This window comes from Ursus americanus, chromosome 26 (assembly GCF_024610735.1).
Source record: "Ursus americanus isolate L20-20 chromosome 26, mUrsAme1.1.p, whole genome shotgun sequence".
Lineage (NCBI taxonomy): Eukaryota > Metazoa > Chordata > Mammalia > Carnivora > Ursidae > Ursus > Ursus americanus.
Window position 1 is genome coordinate 20,528,415 of NC_142152.1, and position 20,329 is coordinate 20,548,743.

A 20,329-nucleotide genomic window follows, 5' to 3' on the forward strand; every position below is an offset into this window, starting at 1 on the left:
AGGTTAGGAACCCTAGGCTTAAAATAATCTGCAGCCTGCTTGTAGTAGCATAAAGGGAGCAGTGTATGTTCTTGAGTATAAGGAAGCAAGCCGTCATCGTACACTTTAGTTTTGTCTTTATAGTTAACTTTCTGGTTACTGAATTTGATTCTGTGTTTTTCTTCAGAACGTTATCATTTGTCTTACAAAATTGTGCGAACAGATAGTCGCCTGGTACGCAGCATTCTGACAGCCCATGGATTTCATGAAGTAAGCTCATTTTTACTGTCTCACCTGATCTGCTCTAAAGCTGAAAATCCTAGCCACCTGACTACCAGTTAACAGGGCGGCTCTAGAAGGTACATGGGACCTATGCTTAGTGATAATGCAGAGCTTGCATTGAATTTCTATGTGGCTCCTTGAAATACATAGAAAACATTTTCACAAGATTTCTCTCTCTCTCTCTCCTCTTTCTCTCTTTTAAACAAACAAAAAAACCCCAAATATTTTTCTTGCTATGATTTTAGGGTTGGGGTAGAAACAGAGTTGCCCGTAAGGAATTGTCTGATATCTAATTAAGACTCTTTGATTGCAAACAACGGAAACAGATTCTAACTTAAACCAAAAAGGATTTGTGGGTAAGTTATATATAGCGTAGGTAGCAGAATCAGAGGAAGGGTTGAAAAGGCAGGCCTTTGGAAGGAGAGAGCCTAGGACAGTCCTGGGGATCTGGAAACAGGAATCAGGACTGTCTCCTCAAGGTACTGCTATAGAAGTGACTCAACTCCTTTCACTGTCCTTGTGCCTTTCTTCACTGAAGAATCACATTCTGGAGATAGTATGACCGGTCCAGCTTGGGTCATGGATCTACTCCTTCCGGGGGAGGGGGTGGATAGTGTGACTGGCAGTCTTTTAAAACCAAGTAGTATGTTATTCCCAAAGAAAATTGGGGAAATTGGGATATTGATAGTAAAAGGACAGGCAAAAATGCTGGACAGACTCACCCTGTAGATATTTTGAAATAATTGATAAAAGTCTGGTGGCTAGCCCCTTATTTTAGGTTGAGGTTTGAAATAGACATTTTGAGGAAGTTCTGATACTAGTTTCTATCCTATCTTGCTGTTTTATCTCCAGGGCCTACATGGTACCTATCCCATCATAGGCATCGAGTACGTAATTATTGAAGGAATAGACAAATGAATTCTTATGAATGAATGAATGGATGGGTGATATTCTAAGTTGGTTTGCTACCACAGGGTTTTAGTTCTGACCAGTACTTCATACCCATCATCTGCAGGGGCATAAGGACACTCTGAGAAGGGAGTTGTGGAGTTGAGCCCTCTTCTTATACTTTGATATGCAAGAATGTTAAGAGACATCACAGACTTCTATAGAAGGATTAATTTTTTCTACTTTTTGCATCTGGGATTTGCCCAACTATCCCGTTCTTTAACCTTGATCATCCCCGTGTTCTTTATATTCAGCTTTTATTCTTTTAGGCTTACACACTAACTGGGCACTTACTGTGCTCTGTAGGTGAAAAATCTCTATGGCCTTTCTTGCCGTCTCTCTTCTGAGAGAGGCTATCTCTGATGTTTTTTAAATCTTTTTATCTGCCCTCAGGTTCACCCAAGCAGCACTGACTATAACCTAATGTGGACAGGATCCCACCTGAAGCCCTTCTTACTTCGCACCCTCTCCGAAGCACAAAAGGTTAATCACTTTCCCAGGTAATGCTCTTGTAGCTATTTTGCTCCATTTAAAGGTGCCTGACATTGGGCATGTAGCCAGCAGAGATAATTAATGTCCTTAAAAAAAGGAAGTCTGTGATATAGGGCAGCAGATCAAACTGAAGTGCTCATATCCATAAGCTTATATTATATGAAGCGTCTCCAAGGACTGTGTAGACATGGATGGTTCTAAAGGAGACTGTTTCTGGATTGCAAATCCCATAGGTTCTCTTTCCTAGAATTGAGCACCTTGAGAGCTCTTCATATGGATGGGTTCTCCCTTCTCACCTCCTCTTTCCATAGTTACTGTTTTCCCCTTTATAAAACAGTGGCCCACTTAGAATCTTAATATGGTGCATTGTCCTTGGGTGCAAACATTTCCAGGGTTCTAAACAAAAATACAAAAAAAATATTGAATTGAATTCTGGTAATGACAAATTATCAGACATGACAATCACGATGGTGATTTCCATTTCTTTACTTTTAATGAAACTAAAGGAGGACATGATCAGGTTTTCAGCTGATAGACCATTAATTTTAATTTTTAATGATAGATCATCTTGTGACTTTCTGATACAGAACTAGGAAGGAGTTGAAAGAATTGAGTGTCATTGCTATAGAAAACTCCTTCCAGTCACATTGTTAATGGCAGCCTAGAAAGGTAATGCTGCCTAGTGGCCAGAAGCATAGGCTCTGTAATCAATTACCTGGGCCCAGATCCCAGGTCTGCTGAGTGACCACCAAACATGAGCATCAGTCTCCTCATTGGTAAAAGATGTTGCTAATGACACAGACTTCGTAGGACTGTTGTGAGGATTTAATCTATCAGGATCTAAGATATTTAGAGTGTTCAGACAGTGCAAGGCTGTCACATAGTAAACACCGTAGAAGTTGTAGCTATTGTTTCTATGACCAGAGTTTCTTAGTGTTTTCATCCATGAAAAAGAAAATGGGAATAAAATTGATGCTGAAACCCTACCTGATTCAGGCGGTCATACTCAACCATGGAGACATAGATGATGACCTTATAGAGAAGAGAGAAACATCTCATCTAGAGAAGAGAAGGAAATCCAATACAAATTTTTTTATTTGGTCAGTGGTTATGTTTTATTTTATTTCCAGGACTTATGTCCTACATAATGTCCTTATGTACTTATGCTAGCAGGTGTTATTTTCAGTTACCTTATATGCTTTTTTCATTTTCATCTAATGAAGTTTCTTTCTTGATTTTTCAATTCTTTAGTCTTGTATCTCGTCCCCGTGTGTAAGTACATGGATTGTGTCAAATAGTTTCTTCATAATCTGGGATAAATGTGTGTTTTGAGTCTTCATAACAATTTGCAGTTTTATTTGATGTCTCAGCTTCATTTGTAAAGAGTAATTTAAACCTTATTTTCTTCCTCATTGTCTGGAAGATGTGGATTTGGCATTCTAGATGTGTGACTGGATGATTGAAGTGAATCAGATGCATCTATTTTAAATAGGCATTTAAAGACTCCTTGAAATAGCACACACTAGGGTCTGCATTCCAAATTCGTGTGAGGAGTACATTATTTATTTTAGTAGTTTCCGAAATACTCCCTTAGGTATGTAGGAATTCTGTCTCAGTTGAGATTCAGTCAGTATTAATAAATTTGATCCTGTCTTTTCTTGAGTACTTCTTACATGTATTATTCTTGCATGTTCGAGCACACAAATAATCCATTATCTAAATGCACTGTGCTTTATGGCTTCTGCTGCTCTGTTTCTTATGTTTTCAATCCAGAGACTTGAATTCACATGCAAGAGGAATTCAGGCACTTAAAATGTTTCCAATATTATTGTCAACTCTTTCTTAATACAATTTTTTAGCCTTTTGTTTTAAGTAATTTTAGACTTCTAGAAAAGTTGCAAAAATATTATGGTTACTCTGTATCCTTTACCCTGTTCTAACATTAACATCAGTTATAACTGTGGTATAATTATCAAAATGGAGACTTAAACATTGACATAATACACATTTTTATCAAAATTTAGAATATTTGTGGTGTTTTGATGAATTGTGAACTACAGTAGTTGCAATGATAGTCAGCCAGTGTAAGTAGTTCATAGCCAGATGATCACAGGAAATTTGAAAATAATCGTACTATTTCACATGCATGTTTTATTGTAGAGAAGGTTTGCTATGCTATAAAAGACAATGTAAGCATTAAATAAACATATTTTGTGAGGCTAAGCTGCTCTTTGGGGGAAATGGCATGGAAGAAGTAAAAGCAAGGGTGTTTGGGAGATAATTCCTGGTGGGAGTACGCAGGAGGCTTCTGGGGTGTTGGGAATGTTCTGTACTCAGTCTGAGTGGTGCTCACACACGTGACCAAAATTCCTCATGCTTTGCATTTTGTGATTTGTATACTTTTCTGCATATATATTACCTTCAGTACAAAGTGTATTTTATTTTTATTTTTTTATTTTTATTTTTTTTAAAGATTTTATTTATTTATTTGACAGAGATAGAGACAGCCAGCGAGAGAGGGAACACAAGCAGGGGGAGTGGGAGAGGAAGAAGCAGGCTCATAGCGGAGGAGCCTGACGTGGGGCTCGATCCCAGAACGCCGGGATCACGCCCTGAGCCGAAGGCAGATGCTTAACCGCTATGCCACCCAGGCGCCCCCCACAAAGTGTATTTTAAAAAGTGAAAAATGTACTGACAGAAAAGAGCTTTCTCTTTGATAATATTTTTTTAATAATTTATTATATTATGTTAGTCACCATACGGTACATCCCTAGTTTTTGAAGTAAAGTTCCATGATTCATTACTTGCCCTCTTTGATAATATTTTAATACAAGAGGGCAATACGTGCCCTCTTTGATAATATTTTTAAAATGTATGGTGGCTGTTGAATCCTGAAGCTATTTAGGTTCCCTTGAATGTACTTAAAAGGGAGGTGTTAGGGGTTTTTTTTTTTTTTTTAAAGATTTTTTATTTATTTATTTGACAGAGAGATAGACAGCCAGCGAGAGAGAGGACACAGGCAGGGGGAGTGGGAGAGGAAGAACCAGGCTCCCAGCAGAGGAGTCCGATGTGGGACTCGATCCCGGAACGCCGGGATCACGCCCTGAGCCAGAGACAGACACTTAACGACTGCGTCACCCAGGCATCCCTAGGGTTTTATTTTAAAATAATATTTATCGTTCATTTGGGACAATTTAAGTTTTGTTTTGTTTTTTTAAAGATTTTCTTTATTTTAGAAAGTGAGCAAGAGAGAGCACAAGCTGGGGAAGGGGCAGAGGGAGAGGTAGGAGCAGACTCCCCGCTGAGCAGGGAGCCCTATGTGGGACTAGATCTCAGGAACCTGGGATCATGACCTGAGCTGAAGGTAGACGCTTAACCGATTGAGCCACCCAGACACCCCAATTTAAGTTTTTGATGAAAAATGTTTGATGTCCACTAAAGAATACATAGTTTCCCAAAATTTGTGTAGGGGCATCAAGCAAAAAAGATTTGGAGACCACTAGGATTGGGCATCTATAGGAGAATGCATTCTTTTTCTTGTCCTCTCGTCATTATTTCTAACTGATGATAAACATCACTGGGGATCCTTTTTAAAAATATACATTCACATCATTAGTTTTTGATGTGGTGTTCAATGATTCATTAGTTGCATATAACATGCAGTGCTCATCACAGCATGTGCCCTCCGTAATACCCACCACCCCCCTCCCTTCTGTAACCCTCAGTTTGTTTCCCAGAGTCCAGAGTCTCTCATGGTTTGTAACCCTCTCTGATTTCTTCCCATTCAGTTTTCCCTCCCTTCCCCTATGGTCCTCTGTGCTATTCCTTATGTTCCACATAAAAACTAATGGTGGCTAATTGAACATAATTTAAAAAAAAGCATACATTCACAGATCCCATTGCAGATTCAGGGAATCACCATATCCAGGGAAGGTGTATGTTTAGAAAGTACCTTCTAGGTGCTTAATCTTCTTAAGTAGGTATTTACCTAGAAAGCTATGTATTTAAAAAGCACTAGACTGGTGATGGGTAGTAAGGAGGGCATGTATTGCATGGTGCACTGGGTGTTATAATGCAACTGATGAATCATCGAACTTTACATCAGAAACCAGGGATGTACTGTATGGTGACTAACATAATATAATAAAAAAACATTAAAAAAATAAATAAAAGAAGAAAAAAACAAAAAAAAAACCCAAAACAAACAAACAAAAAAATAAAAAGCACTAAGGTGATTTATATCTGGGAAGTTTGGAAATTACTCTTCTAGGCTAAATCAGCATTATAGTGTGGACCATCTGTACCCAGATCACCTGGGACACTTGTATAAAATACAGAATCCTAGACTTTATTCCAGAATTTTGAGAGATGGGGCCCAGGAACAATAACTTTAAAGCAACTTTCTAGATGATTCTTATCTAAAATTTAAGGACCTCTGCTCTACGTTTATGAAGAGGCCAGTGGGTAAGAAGGAAGTGTTTGTGACACCAGGACTTGTCAAAGCCACCTTTGATTTTAAGAAATCAGAGTGAAAAATTAGAACTGAGGAACAGACACAGTAAGTTTTTAGTGGTTACAGCAAAGATTCTTAGATGGTTTTTAAATAGTGGAACAAACCATGACTGGAAACCGGTAGTGGAACTCATGAGTCCAGTTGAGGGTAACTGAAGTGCCTGTTTGTAGTACTCCAGAACATACTTCCTAATAGGTGGCAATTACTGCCCAAAGTTTATGGTGATTGTTTCCTTGCTTTTCTTTAAAATTTTATCTTTTATAGATCCATCTTTTAATGATGTAAATTTAGTTGTCAGTGGGATTCTTAACCTAGTGATCTGGGACTTTACTACGGTAGGCCCATTGTAGTCTAAAATTAAGGTCTATCTTGAACGCTGTGTAGGAGAAACATATCAGACCTTTGGTATTTGTTATACTAATGATGATGCAAGTTCTGCGTAGTTACATGAGAGGTTGGACAGTTATTGCTGTTAAATATGGGTAAGGTGGCCACATCTTTTATTTTCCTGAATGGTCCTATTTTCAAGTATGCTAACCTTTTGTTCAGGCCATGTTTCTCAGAAGGTCACATACGCTAGATATCTTTGTGTAAAAATTCCCAGAAAGCTTTGGGTTTGGAACTTGTTAGTGGGGTACTAATGTTTTTTCATTATTTGGGTAATTTACATTTTTTTTGTACTATTAAAGAATTGTGATTCAATTAGCATACAGCGTGTAGTGTTCCTAAAATGTTTCGTAATGATTTTTAGTAGTGAATAGTCATGGGCTGCTGCTGAAGCTAGAATTTATTTGATGCGTTTGGTTTCTGGGCCTTGAAAATTTGAATACATTTATCAAAATTCAGACTTAGAACACGGTGTTTTTTGCTTGTTTATATTTGAAGTCTGTTTTAGAACAGATTTTATACTCCTAAATCCCATAAAAACCCATTTGGCAAAAAGAATCAGATTTATGTAAGACCTAAAACTGTAAAAGTTCTATAAGAAAATAGAGGAGAAAATCTTTATGTGCTCGGATTGGATAAAGATTTCTTAGACATAACAGTAAATGCACCATCCATAGGATAAAAATGTTGATAAATTGGATTTCCTCAAGACACTGTTAAGAAAATGAAAAGATAAGCCACAGAGTGGGAGAAGTAATTTGCAAAACACATATCTGATAAGGAATTTGTTTCCAGAACGTATAGTGAACTCTCAGAACTCAATAATAAACAAATAGCCCTTTTTTTGCAAAATGGGCTAAAAATATTTGCACGATACTTCACCGAAGAAGATAGACGTGAAAAGATGTTCTACGTCAGTAGCACTAGTGGAATGCGAATTAAAACTACATGAGGCACTACTACTACCTGTTGGAGTGGCTAAAAACAAAACAGAAAAACCAGACAACACCAAGTGCTGGTCAGAATGCATGCAATGGAACACTGAAACTTTGCCAGTGGAAAATGCAAAACGACACAGCCACTTTGGGTCATAGTCTGACAGTTGCTTATCAGGTTAAATATATACTTACACATGTGTTGGTTTTAAAATGTGTCCACAAATTCCTTGACATTGCCTTCAAAAAGTTGAGCTTACTTTCTCTTTTCTTGAGTGTGAGCTGGCCTTTGTGACTTCTAATGAATAGAATATGGCAGAAATGACAGTGTTACTTCTGAGACTACTTCTGAGCTTCTTCCTTATTCCCTTTCCCTCTTGAATCACCTGATCTAGGAGAAACCAGATGTCGCGTCGCGAAGACACTCAGTCAGGCTTAGAGAAGAATTCACATGGGAAGGAACTGAGGCTTCCTGCCAACAACCAGCCCCACGCGAGAGAGCTGTTTGTTAAGTGGGTCCTTCAGCCCCAGTCGAGCCTGATGACCACAGCTCTGGTCAGCGTTTACACTGTAGCCTCACGAGAGACCCTAGGATAGACTACCCAGCCCTGCTACCCCCATATTCCTGACCCACAGAAACTATTAGAAAATGTTTATCATTGTTTTGAGCTATAATGCTTTGGCGGTAATTTACAGTGCAGCGGTTGGTAACTAATAGAACTTACTAAACAATCTTACTGAACTTGGCAGTCTCATTCCTAGAGAGATGCAAACTTAGGTCCACACAAAAGCTTAACATTCTTACAGAAGTCTGTATGTACATGCTTTTAGTGATTTCATAATCTTCAAAACCTGGAAAGAGCTTAGATGTCCATCAACTGGTAAATGGATAAAGAAACTGCGGTCCATCTGAGCAATGGATTCCTATTGAGCCATAAAAAAGAGTGAAATCCTGATGCAGGCAACAACAGGGTTGAAGCTCAGTTGTTGCCAGTCTCGGGGAAAGGAGCCAGTCTCAAAAGGACATATATGTGCGATTCCATGAACTTGACTTTCTAGAAAAGGCAAAATCAGAGGGACAGGAAACAGATGGAGGTGATTGGGAGGGTTGACTCCAAAGGGACTGGACATAAGTTTTTGGGATGCTCAAACTGTTCGTGGTAGTGATTATATAATTGAGTATGTTTGTTTGAACTCATAGAATTATACAGTAAAAAGGGCAGATCTTACTCTATGTCAGTTATACCTCAGTGAATAAATCTGACCAAAGAAATCCATTTTATGAAAATGATGACTGAACTTTGGGGTTGACAGAGTGGTCGATCTGATGTAATACTGTCCTCAGAACATGTTCCAGCTCTGAACCACAAGCTCTGTAAGTACGTGATGACGTAGGAAAACCTCGGAGTCAGACTTTACTGAAATGGAAAACTTTTATGATTTTTAGGTCCTATGAACTAACCCGGAAAGACCGACTATACAAAAACATCATTCGAATGCAGCATACGCACGGATTCAAGGCTTTTCACATCCTCCCTCAGACCTTCCTTCTGCCAGCCGAGTATGCGGAATTCTGTAGTAAGTGCTTGGCTGCCAACGCCCTGATTCTCCGCAGCTGAGCTTGGGGCAGACTTACCCCAGGGGCTACCTCAAGCCAGTCACTGATTTAGGGCTTTTCGAATCCTTAAAACAGTGTGTTTCTTCAGTAAAACAGCTGGAGGGATAACTTTAAAACTGTTTTTATTCTGACCGTGTCCCTGTATGTTTATTTTTAGTAAGCTTGTCGCTGTCATTTCTAGAAGGATACGTTGGTGTCATACACCCGTGCCCCTGTGTGGTACAGAAAGTTTCTTCACCGGCAAGAGTTAGTGCCTATGTAAGGAGGTATATATACTCTGCATTTGAACTATATTTGCTTCCTTTTTGGCATCTGTTTTTTTTTCTTACCGTTTAAGGAATATCCCTGTCACCTTGATTTCTTGTGTGACTTACGAGGTACAAGTATCATGCGTTTTTTAGTGTGAGGGTTTTAGAGGTACGGGTTAGTCACACTCTCATTGGAGTTCACTAACAGGTGTTAACCAAAGAGGGATCTAAATGTCAGCTTTCTTGCTGGTAAAGCTAGATAGGAACATGCGGCTTGCTTCCCAGTCTCAATGGAAGCTTCTTATTTCTTTTGCCTAGAAGTAAACTACTTCCCCAGGTCCAAGTAGACGAAATGGGCTATTTCAGACTTTCCTCCCTGGGGGCAGAGCCTGAGTCAGTAAGCGTGGTGCACAGGAGAGGTGTGAGTACAGAGAAGGTGGGAGGCAGGTCTTTTGTGAGAGTCTGAAAAGTAATGATAATAAAAGCTAACATGGAATGAACATTTCCTTTCTATGAGGCCCTCTTCTAAGTGGCATTTCTACTCTGAGGTAGGTACCATTGTTATTCCCAGTTTTACAGATGAAGAGACGATGGTACTGAGAGGTCAGGAGCTTTCTGTAAGTTACGTAGCCTGTAAATGGTGGTTTAGACTCTGCGGTTTGGCTTCAGAGGCCTTCTTGCTTTAAGACCCAGGACCATGTGTGCATAGCGTCCATTTCCCAGTATCACCAGTGAGAGAGGCCTCCTCTGTGAGGAGGGTCTGGGAGGACAGATACACAGATACCTTTCTTCTCATAAGTCCAAGACAGACTTATTCTTGTCTTAGGAAGCATGGAGAGAGAAAGAGAAAGTTCTTTCTAGACTTCCCGACTTGTGATTTTCTTTTTTTCTTTTTTTTTAATTTTTAAAGATTTTATTTATTTTTTGGACAGAGAGAGACACAGTGAGAGAGGGAACACCAGCAGAGGGAGTGGGAGAGGGAGAAGCAGGCTTCCCCCTGAGCAGGGAACCTGATGTGGGGCTCGATCCCAGGACCCTGGGATCATGACCCGGGCCAAAGGCAGGTGCTTAACGACTAAGCCACCCAGGCGCCCCCCGACTTGTGATTTTCTTAACCTGTTAGACTTAACAGTCTGGTCTGGTTGCCCAGTGGGGTGTTCATCCTCTGGGACTTTCCTCATCAGGATCTGCTGCTTCACCTTGGTGAGGCCATTTCTCTGATAGCACTCATTGTCCCAGCTGGGACCATTGGCAGTTCTGTGTTTGCTCACAGAAGGCTCTGCAATGGGTCAGAAGAGACTATTAATTAAATGAATTAAGTTCAAAGCTACAGTGCACTCAAAGCTGAAAGCTTACAGTTAAGAATTTTTGTTATATGGCTTTAGCCAAGTTACTTAAACTACTCTGTGCCTTGGCTTCCTCCTCTGTAAAATGAGATTATTACTAGTACTGACCTTATAGTGTTATTGGGATGTTTAAATAGGTTAATACATGGAAAGCACTTGGAATGGTACCTGATAGGTGTTTAATAAATGTTCAGTATTACTCCCTATTTTGAGTTATGTTGAGATGTATTGTTATGTAATAAAAGTAAAAAATTATGCAATAAGCCAACATGATAGCATAAAAATACTTCAACTAATGTGTTAGCAGCATATCCCAGATATGAACTCCTCCTGTTAAACTCTACAATAATTCCCTGTTGAAGTCCACAGGAATCTGAGAGGAAAATTCCCTTTGTCCTCTCTCTGCTATTTCTTATTCTTGTGTTCTCCCTTTGGAGGCCGGCTGGGGGTGGGGATACTTGTTCAGATGATTCCTCCATCAGTTCGAACATGGTCTGTCTTTCAGTAGGATTGCTTCTTTAGTGTATTATTCAAACTTTGTATGTGTTCTACATTTTAACAAAAATGAATTCAAAGGTCAGCAGAACACACGGAATTAATATTAACAGCAGAACTCAAAGCCACCACGTTTAGCCCCAGGGCAGTTACTACAGGCAGATAGTGTTCCTCAGTCCCCCAAACAAATCACCCACTGATGTCATAACCAAAGACCACAGCAGGGGCTCACCGTGTTTGTGGAAAAGGGGCGATAGGGAAGACGTGATAGTAAAAAGGAGTCTTCTTGGTTTCAGTCTTGCCGGGATGCCAGTCATTCTTTGCCAGTTGTCTGGAGTCCATGACCTCTAAGCTAAAATTCATTTGGGGGAGATCCAACATTGTTAGGTTAGTCGTGTTGCTAAGGTTACATATTAGGGGAGAAACCCACCTATTTGTACCACTTCCTCTTTCAAAGAGATGTTCCTCTTCTTCATAAAGTCTGTTTTAAGTTCTTCTCTTCCTTTGGTGTCCACCTAGCATATTCTAACGCAGAAATTCCATTTTACCCATGACTCTTGCGTTTCTGTTCCTCCATTGCTCACTTGAGTGTGGGCAATAGGAGATTTTTGAGAAGGGAAGGGACACAAACAGGTTAGCCTTTAGAAAAATAACTGTGTGAAATGAATTGGAGGGAGCAAGGGGAAGAACACAGTGATCACTTGGAAGGTTATTATGGTAATCTAGATAAGAAGAAGTGTAGTTGGACTGAACTAGGTAGCTGGAATAGAAAAGAGGGAGTGCAAAGAGTGGTAGAAAAACAAAGTGTACCAACTGGCTGTGAGTAGTGAGGCAAGGGTCAAAGATGGCTCCAGAGGCGTGAATCTGAGAAGCTAGGAGTATGAGCACATCTTTAACCAGGGAGTGTAACTAGGACCGTAAAGGAAGAGCTGTTAAAAGGGATGAGGAGTGTGAAATTTGGGACTGGGTATGGATCTGGGAGGCCTACAGGCTTCCATGTGGTGATTTGCAGGCAGTCGTAAAGGCAGAGTTGAGTTCTGGCCAAAGGTAGTAGATTCTGGAAGTTGTAGGGATGGAGGTAGATGTGCTTATAAGGAGAGAAAAAGAGAAGCAGCACCGCAGAGAGGAGAGTGAGTTTGAAGATATGAGCAGGGGAATGGGGTCCCAGAGGAGAGAGGAGAGGGTTAAATCAAGAACAGACACGTGGAAAGATGCTCAGCATCACTCATCATCAGGGAAATGCAGATCAAAACCGCGATGAGATGTCACCTCACACCTGGCAGAATGTCTAGTATCAAAAAGACAGGAAATGACAAGTATTGGCGAGGCTGTGGAGAAAAGGGAGCCCTTGTGTACTGTTGGGGGGAAAGTAAATTGGTGCAGCCACTATGGAAAACAGTGTGGAGGTTCCTGAAAAAATTAAAATAGAAATATTGTATGACCCAGCCGTTCCACTTCTCGGTATTTACCAGAAGAAAATGAAAACACTAATTTGAAAAGATATTTGCAGTCCTGTGCTTATTGCTGCATTATTTACAATAGGCAAATTCTGGAAGCAACCTATGTGTCCATGGATAGACGATGGATAAGATGTGGTATATATACAAAATGGAATATGACTCAGGCATAAAAAGAATGAAATCTTGCCATTCATGACAACGTGGATGGGCCTAGAGGGTACTGTACTAAGTGAAATAAGTCAGACAAAGACAAATACCATAGGATTTCACTTATACGTGGAATCTTAAAAAATAAGACAAATAGATAAACAAAAATGACAAGATCCTCAATACAGAGAACACGCTGGTGGTTGTCAGAGGGGAGGCCGTGGTGGGGGAGGATGATATAGGTGAAGGGGATTAAGAGGTACGAGCTTCCGGTTATAAAATAAATGAGTCACGGAGATGAAAAGTACAGCGTAGGGAATACAGTCAATATTTAATAACTCCTTGTGGAGGCGGATGAGAACTACGCTCATTGTGCTCTTTCATAACGTACGTAAATGTTGGATCACTATATTGTACAACAAAAAGTAAAGGGCACCTTTTAATCCCTTGTAAATTATTGCCCTCCTGCACCGCTTGCACATAGTTTGACTGAAGGCGGTTTTTCCTTACAAGCTAAGAGAAATCACTTAAGGAATGGTATCATTGCAGGCAAGCTAGTGTTCGAGCCCTGTTGGCACTGTCTGCATTGTGAGCCTCTGGAGGTCCTTTGGTCGACGGAGGCGAGAATCTCAAAGATTCCTGAAGGCTGTGATAGTCATAGACTGACGGCAGAGAGTTGCCTTATTTTGTTTTCATCCTGTCATTCAAGAAAGAGGGGAAATGGTAGAAGAAATGTGTAACTGCTGCCTCCTCCTTCTTCCTTTCCTCGCCCCTCTCTGTTTGTTCCTTTTTAAAGCCAGTTCAGAAATATAGGTGTTTTAGCTGTGCTGCCCTCCACTTAGAAATGTGGAAAAATCTTTGGGTGTCTGAGTGGATAACCATTGTTGAAATTTAAGATAATAAACTCTTGTCCTTTCTTTCTCTTTGTTTCTCTCTGTCCCCCTCTTAATCTCCCAATATTTTGAGCAGATTCATATTCAAAGGACCGGGGACCTTGGATAGTAAAGCCAGTGGCCTCTTCTAGGGGGCGGGGCGTCTACCTGATCAACAATGTAAGTATGCAGCAGGTGGCACCCTCTCTTCTTCCTCCTCCTCCTCTTCTTTCTTTTTTTTTTAAAGTAAGCTTTACGCCCAATGTGGGGCTTGAACTCACAATCTCAAGATCAGGAGTCACGTGCTGCACTGACTGACCCAGCCAGGCGCCCCCTCACCCTGTCTTCTTATTGGTTCTTCCTTCACCCTTTATCCTATCTACAAATATGATTTTTTTTTTTCCATTAAGAGTAGGTGTTCCCTTCTGAAATCTGCATTCAGACATGTGAGTTGAGCGTGCCTACTTGTCCCCTTACTGGCAGTAACCTCTTCTATGCCAGCAGTTACTCTGTGGCTAAAAAGTCACTTGATCAAATGTTAGGGAAGAGCAGCCTTTGGTGTCAGCAGAAAAGAGGTTCCTTTTTCACTTGTAGCATATTGTCATGTTAATTCCTCACTACTAGGCATTAATTGGTGGCATATACATTTAGTTTCTGTTGTGAGCAGAATTATGGTTTCCTGCCCTCAAGATCATCGAGGAAATTAACCTCGGTTTGGTGTGGCATCCTCGATGCTGTTTCTGCATCTCCCTCCCTCCTCCTCCTTCCTCTTCCTCATCCCTCCTTTTTTTCCAGAAGTTATCAGTGTCTTGATTCTTTGCAAAATCCTCATTTAAAGTCGTTTGTAAGTTGAACACATCTACAGAATAAATAAAATAAAATCTCAACCCCTGTCTTACTTCCTACACTTTTAACAGTAGTTCGTAACCTAATATAGTTGATTTATGTTTCTTTTCTTGACTTTATGTTGTGTTTATTAAGCCCCAGGTTGATGTGTATTGTATTCTCCTTCCACATTCCAGGTCTAAGTTAGATTACTTTTTATTATTTTTATATTTTAAAAGTTTATACAATTATACTATCTTCAATAACTGTGATTCCATTTCTCTGCTTTATACGTTGAGTAAGAAATTTAAACTCAATAGTAACCTCACAGCATTGGAATTCTGAGAAAGTTTTTTTAAGCTTTTTTTTATTTAGGTAATCTTTGTACCCAGCGTGGGGCTCGAACTCATGATCCCGAGACCAAGAGTCACACGCTTCTCTGACTGAACCAGCCAGGCGCCTCGGGAAATCTGAAATTGAACCAGTATTTCACTCTGGGTCTTTTCTCATTCTTACTCCTGGACATTTGGTCAGCCCTTTCAGTCTGGAAACTAGTGTTTTTCTTTGGTTCAGGGAAAATTATCATCCATTTTTTGCCGTTGTTTCTGCTTCTAGACCTCTCTTTTGAGGCATTCTGGGTCTTTCTGTCAACTTTTCTCTGATATTAAATTCTCTGTTTTTCCCCATCTTGATCTTTCTGGATCACCAGTTTGAGCTTTATTCATTTTAATATTCATTTTATCTACTGTATTTCTCTGTTGGCTATCATAGTTTGTAGAAACCCTTATTTTCTGTTTGCCCTTTTTTATTTTAATTATTGAAAAAAAGCCTGTTGTTGCTTGATGGATTAATGGATGCAGTTTGCCCGTTGGCCTTAGTGAGGATATCAGTTGGAAGTTTTTTAAAAGTTCTCTTTTGTTTTGTGAATTTTCTTGGGATTGTCTTTTTCTTCCCCCTGGTGTTGGGTTTTCTCAGTTTCAGTGACCTTGGGTATATTTGTGAACTAAAGACTAGACTGATTGACATTGACAGCTGGCCTGGGTTTTGGGTACTGTTGTATGGGACTGATTCCCTAGTAGTTTCTCCCTGGACAGAAGGCTAGCTCAGTTTTGTGCAAGGGCAAATGGTGTTGACGGACAGGCTGCGCCTCAGGTGAAAGTGATGAGGAGCATGCTTCTTCCTGACACCCCCTGCCAAATAGAGCAGGCCATATTGTGAATACAGAGGAAGATTTCGGTGATTTCCCTTCCGGGCAGCACTGCCTTTCCTGTCTTTTCCTCTCTGTGTCTGTTGGAGGAATAGAGCGGCCTCAAATTCCACTCTTCTGTCAGATCTCTGTGCCCACACAAGATGTCCTCCTCGGAGTATTGTTGTTAGGTTTTATCCTGAGGGCAAAGCTCTGGGTGTTGGAGAAGGCCCACTGAATTAATTAAGAACCAGTTATCTGATTCTTGTTCCTCGGCCCACTCCTGCTCCTCATGTTTGTTTCCTGCCAGCTTGGAACTTCTCAGAGGCTCCTTGAGAAGATCTTTCTCACCTCTGATATTTTGCTTCCTCTGCTGTATTTTCTCAACCTGATCCCATCTGCTTTCTTTCAGGATTTCCTTCAACTTTTGGTCTCTTATTGGCCCCCTTTAAATGTTTTCTAACTATGTTATCATTTCATTCTTTTAAAAATATCTTCTCTGTCCTTCCAGTGGGACTCTGGAAGGGAAGAAGGGGAGGTAGATGTATGTGTGTGTGTGTGTGTGTGTGTGTGTGGTCAAGTACTCTATTTTAAAATTCCCCAATTCTCTTTTTACGTGGTCTGAGCTATTTCCTACACGTGCAGAAACTGACTTTCTGAGAGGTCTTTCACACTGAAAAATCCTTAAATTCAGTTGGACTGAAAACTCTTTAGTAACCACTGATGGCCAGACCTTTGCAGGATCTCGTTCTGATACAGGAGCTACTCCGGCCTGAGGGCCCGGCTACGAGTCCTGTTACCTGGCCTTGGGTCACTCTGGAGGCCTTTTGCCCCTGAGTCTTTTGTGACAGAAGGCGCTGGCCATATGCCTTGGATCTCTTGTTTCTGTTCTGACCTTGGCGTGAAGGCTCCTGTCTGACAGCTTTTCCTTCAGCTCCATGCCAGGAGCTCCAGTGTTGTTTGAATCTCATAGACGGCACTAGTTTGGGTTGGGGTTTTAGCTGCCAAATGGAATTGCTATTGAAAGTCAACTGTGGTACAAGTTTGCTTTTTATTTTCTGAGACATGAGTCAAAAAGAATAGGATCTATTTCCAGCTCATCTGGGACGTTTTTCTTTTGGAATGCACTTTTGCTCTAGTGATTTGTTATTTTGAAACCGACATCATAAAGAATAGAAAAGTTAAACTTTCCTTGGTGGGGCTGAGAACCCGGTGCCCTAACTCTTCCTTGGATGGAGTCTCATGAAGAGGGTGACAAGTCTTTAGAGAATGCGTTTGGCAGGCTTTCCTTCTCCCTCCCACTTCTCCCTGGGCTGAATCCCTAGAGACCCCCTGCGTGGATCAAAGTACTTGGCAGGACCCTTTGCCTCCCTCCTCCCCCTCAGTGAAGCTTTGGAATGAGTCTGATTCTTTGAGGTATTTGGTGGAGGTGCCAGACAGAAGCCTGGGAAGATGCCAGCAGGCACCAGGGGAGCTGGCAACATGCGGACATAATGGGAAAATATTCCCATTTCACTCCAAAAACTGGAATTTTATCACCTTTTACTCAGACCTACAAACCATGTAGTTAATACTCTTCTCTCTCTCCTTACACACAAGGCCTCACCATCCTGTCTTTTCCATACCTGGATCCTTTCCCATGGAATATGTGACCCATTAGCCAACTGGATGAAGTAACTCTTTCCAAGGCTGCTGCCTGCTTTCCTTTTAGATTTGTGTGTGTGGGGGTGGGGGGGGAGGGAGTGCTCAGGCGGAGGGTCTGTGAGCAGAACTAATGGGAGTGGGTGAGGGACTTGGGGGGTGGGTGGAGTTAGGTATGAGGGCCAAATGAAAACATCTTTCCCTGTCTTCCCCACTGGAGAGGGCCTCTTATTAAAAATTCCCAATAATAGTCATAACCTTTTGGAAAATGTCTGCAAATAGCAACTTTTACCATTACAAGAACAGGATAAAGGATCGAAAAAGCATTACTTTTATGGAACACCGAAGAGAGAAGTGTGAGCTCTTACAGACGAAAGTATCTTGGCCTATCAGCTAACATGGTTTCTTAAGATGTGCTCTTTACCTCTAGAAATACAGCATAGAGGAGCAGAGTTGTGTTTGCCCCAGCTCCCTCAGTAACCATGACTACGTGCCGTATTTTCCCAATTTAGTATATTCAAGTTGAGGAGGGAAGGATCTGGTGTTTTCTGATTAAGGTACGAATTTGATTATGGAGGTCAAATTTCATCAGCCCTGTCTCCCACATTATCCATGGTAAATACAATGTTAATATTTTCTTTGAGATTTTGAAGTAGCAAGAGAATATTTAGGTCACTCTATTTACTCCATGTATTTGTGAATATAATTCTTTATAGTGCCCTTGTTTCTATTTGTTTATATGTTGATATTAAGTGCTCTCTATTTTTTCTCATCGTTCAAGAAATATTTATGAGTCCTTGCTGTGTGCCAGGGGCTGCCACTCCTTAAAACCTTTTGAGGAACAGGGATTATCTCTTAATACTAACACTGATACTAAGCTAATGTATCTTCATTATAAGTTAGTGTGCAGCTCTGAGTGGAATGGCACGTGGTGTGCCGTGATGAAGGCTGTTGAGTTATGGAACTTAGTAGAACCATAGAGGTACTATTGAGTTTGCACTAAGAGTAATAACTGCTATATCTTGAGCATTTAAAGTGTGCCTGTCATGGTACCTTCCAAATACAAACTCAGTTAGTCTTTAGAAGAACCCTCGGTAGTTCCTGTTATTTCCTTAGTAAGTGGTAGAGTCAAGATTATAATTCAGGTCTAGCTGATTCCAGAGCATAACACTCTTAACCACTGTACCATTCTGCCTTACAATAACTTAACAGATACCATGAGCTTCAATCTTAAAGTCCAGTTGGAAAAATGGTTGTGTTTCTGGCTTTCCCAACAATTTAGATCTTGCTTTAGCATACTTTGGAGGAAAGTTTGAGCTTGGAATTGAAATAATCTGAAATGAGTTAGTTGGGGAATGATGAAAAGTAAACAGGCTTGAAAATATCAAAAAGCTTTCATTAGTTGCTTTTTAGTATGTAACACTATACAAAGAAACTATACCCAAACCATTCTTTTCTTTGATGAGCTTACAATTTAATTCCTGGTGTGGGTAGAAATGAGAGGTTCAGACCACTGAACAAATACTGAAGTTAAATATTGTGCGAGATCATGCATAACTCAGGTAACAAATGTGTATGATGAGGGAGAGGAGAGAGGAAGGGGCAGGGATATTAGATATGTCATGGAGGATGGCGGTCACCAGTGTAGTCTCTGGTTCGGAGGGAAGTTGGATAGTCACGTATCTTGCAGCCTGTAGGTGTTACTCCGTGGGAAGAGGTCTGCATTTGTTTAATTTTAGGTTTGGAACACAGCCTGAGACTTGCTCCTTTGTACTATGATTCATCAATTCTTACATACTAAGCTGACTCAAAATGGAGATAGTACTTGTGAGAAAGTGATCAAGAAATGTAAGGGAGTCCGGAAATGGTGTGGGCGATCCGGTCCATGAGTCTGAATCAACACTGACCGTTGCTGGGTCCCTGTGATGCAACAGTGGGAGATGAGCGGGGAATCTCTATCTTGACTCTGGAGTTGCTCATCGTGGTTGTGTATGATGTTACAGGCCACAAAATTATCCTTATTTTATGGTAACTGTAGTATTTGGGGTAGCAAATGCATTATTATAAAGACAGTCTTTTGAATTCGGGGGATAGCATTTTAGGTCAGAACTTTGGGGAAAGATGTGAACAGTACTGCCTCTGAGACAGACTGGCTGGATTCCAATGTTCCTCTGTCACTGTGTGACTTTGTCCCCCTCTCTCTTTCCTCATCTCTAATATTTGAATGTGATATACTTACCTCATAGGGTTGGGTGAGGACTAAAGGAAGTAATACTTGTGAAGAATTAAAACAGCACTGGACATGTAGCAAATGTTCAGTATATTTATTACACTTCTTTTCCTGCAAATGTTAATAGTTATTTTTGTTGCTACTACTGTAGCCATTATCATTACAACTATTATTACAGCCACTTCCCTTTTGGAGTCCTTTTGTCCTGTGTAGATTGTGGTAAGTTCCAGATGATTTTTGTCTTAATCCAGTCTCACTTAGAGTGGTACTATTCCATATATTTTAATCTTACTATTACGAATCCACAGTAATTCCCTCCTTCCCACCACGTTCAAGCTAAACTCCCCTTTTTGCCAAAGGGGTTCAGATCCCTTTGCCAGTGGGATCCCCTCCCTCCTCATATTCTAACCAGACATTTCATTATTCCTCAGGTTAGTCTTTTAGCCCCAGATCAGTGATCTGCCTCCTATCCTTTCTGCTGAACTCTGTGCCTGCCACCTTTCCATGACAGCTTCCTTTCCTTTCCACCATGTGCTCCGTAGCTTTCAACACTCACTTCTGCACCTACTCTTCCAGAATAGGCCTTCCCCCACTGATCCGCCTACCTGGTCTGCACTTGTACTGTGCAGTCTCACGTCTTGCACTTGCAGATATGCTGCTTTGTGTTCTTTTAACTTTTACATTTTGCTGTGCCTTTACCTAAATATTAAACTCTTCGGAAGTAG

The 20,329-nt window shown here is 40.7% G+C and overlaps 1 protein-coding gene across 19 annotated transcripts in view; it reads left to right on the forward strand.

The window, feature by feature from the left end:
• The window catches only part of TTLL5 (tubulin tyrosine ligase like 5), a 276,284-nt gene that overhangs the window by 19,939 nt on the left and 236,016 nt on the right, over window positions 1-20,329 (forward strand). For 17 of the 19 annotated variants that reach the window (XR_015721823.1, XM_045807764.2, XM_045807766.2 and 14 more), the window contains exons 4-7: window positions 167-249; window positions 1,603-1,709; window positions 8,984-9,114; window positions 13,820-13,902. Coding sequence is in view for 18 of the 19 variants with exons in the window: in XM_045807764.2 (XP_045663720.2) it covers window positions 167-249; window positions 1,603-1,709; window positions 8,984-9,114; window positions 13,820-13,902 (404 nt within the window). In the remaining variant the exon portion in view is untranslated. The remainder of the gene's footprint in view (window positions 1-166; window positions 250-1,602; window positions 1,710-8,983; window positions 9,115-13,819; window positions 13,903-20,329) is intronic. The other 2 variants (XM_087856139.1, XM_045807776.2) reach the window with 2 other exon arrangements.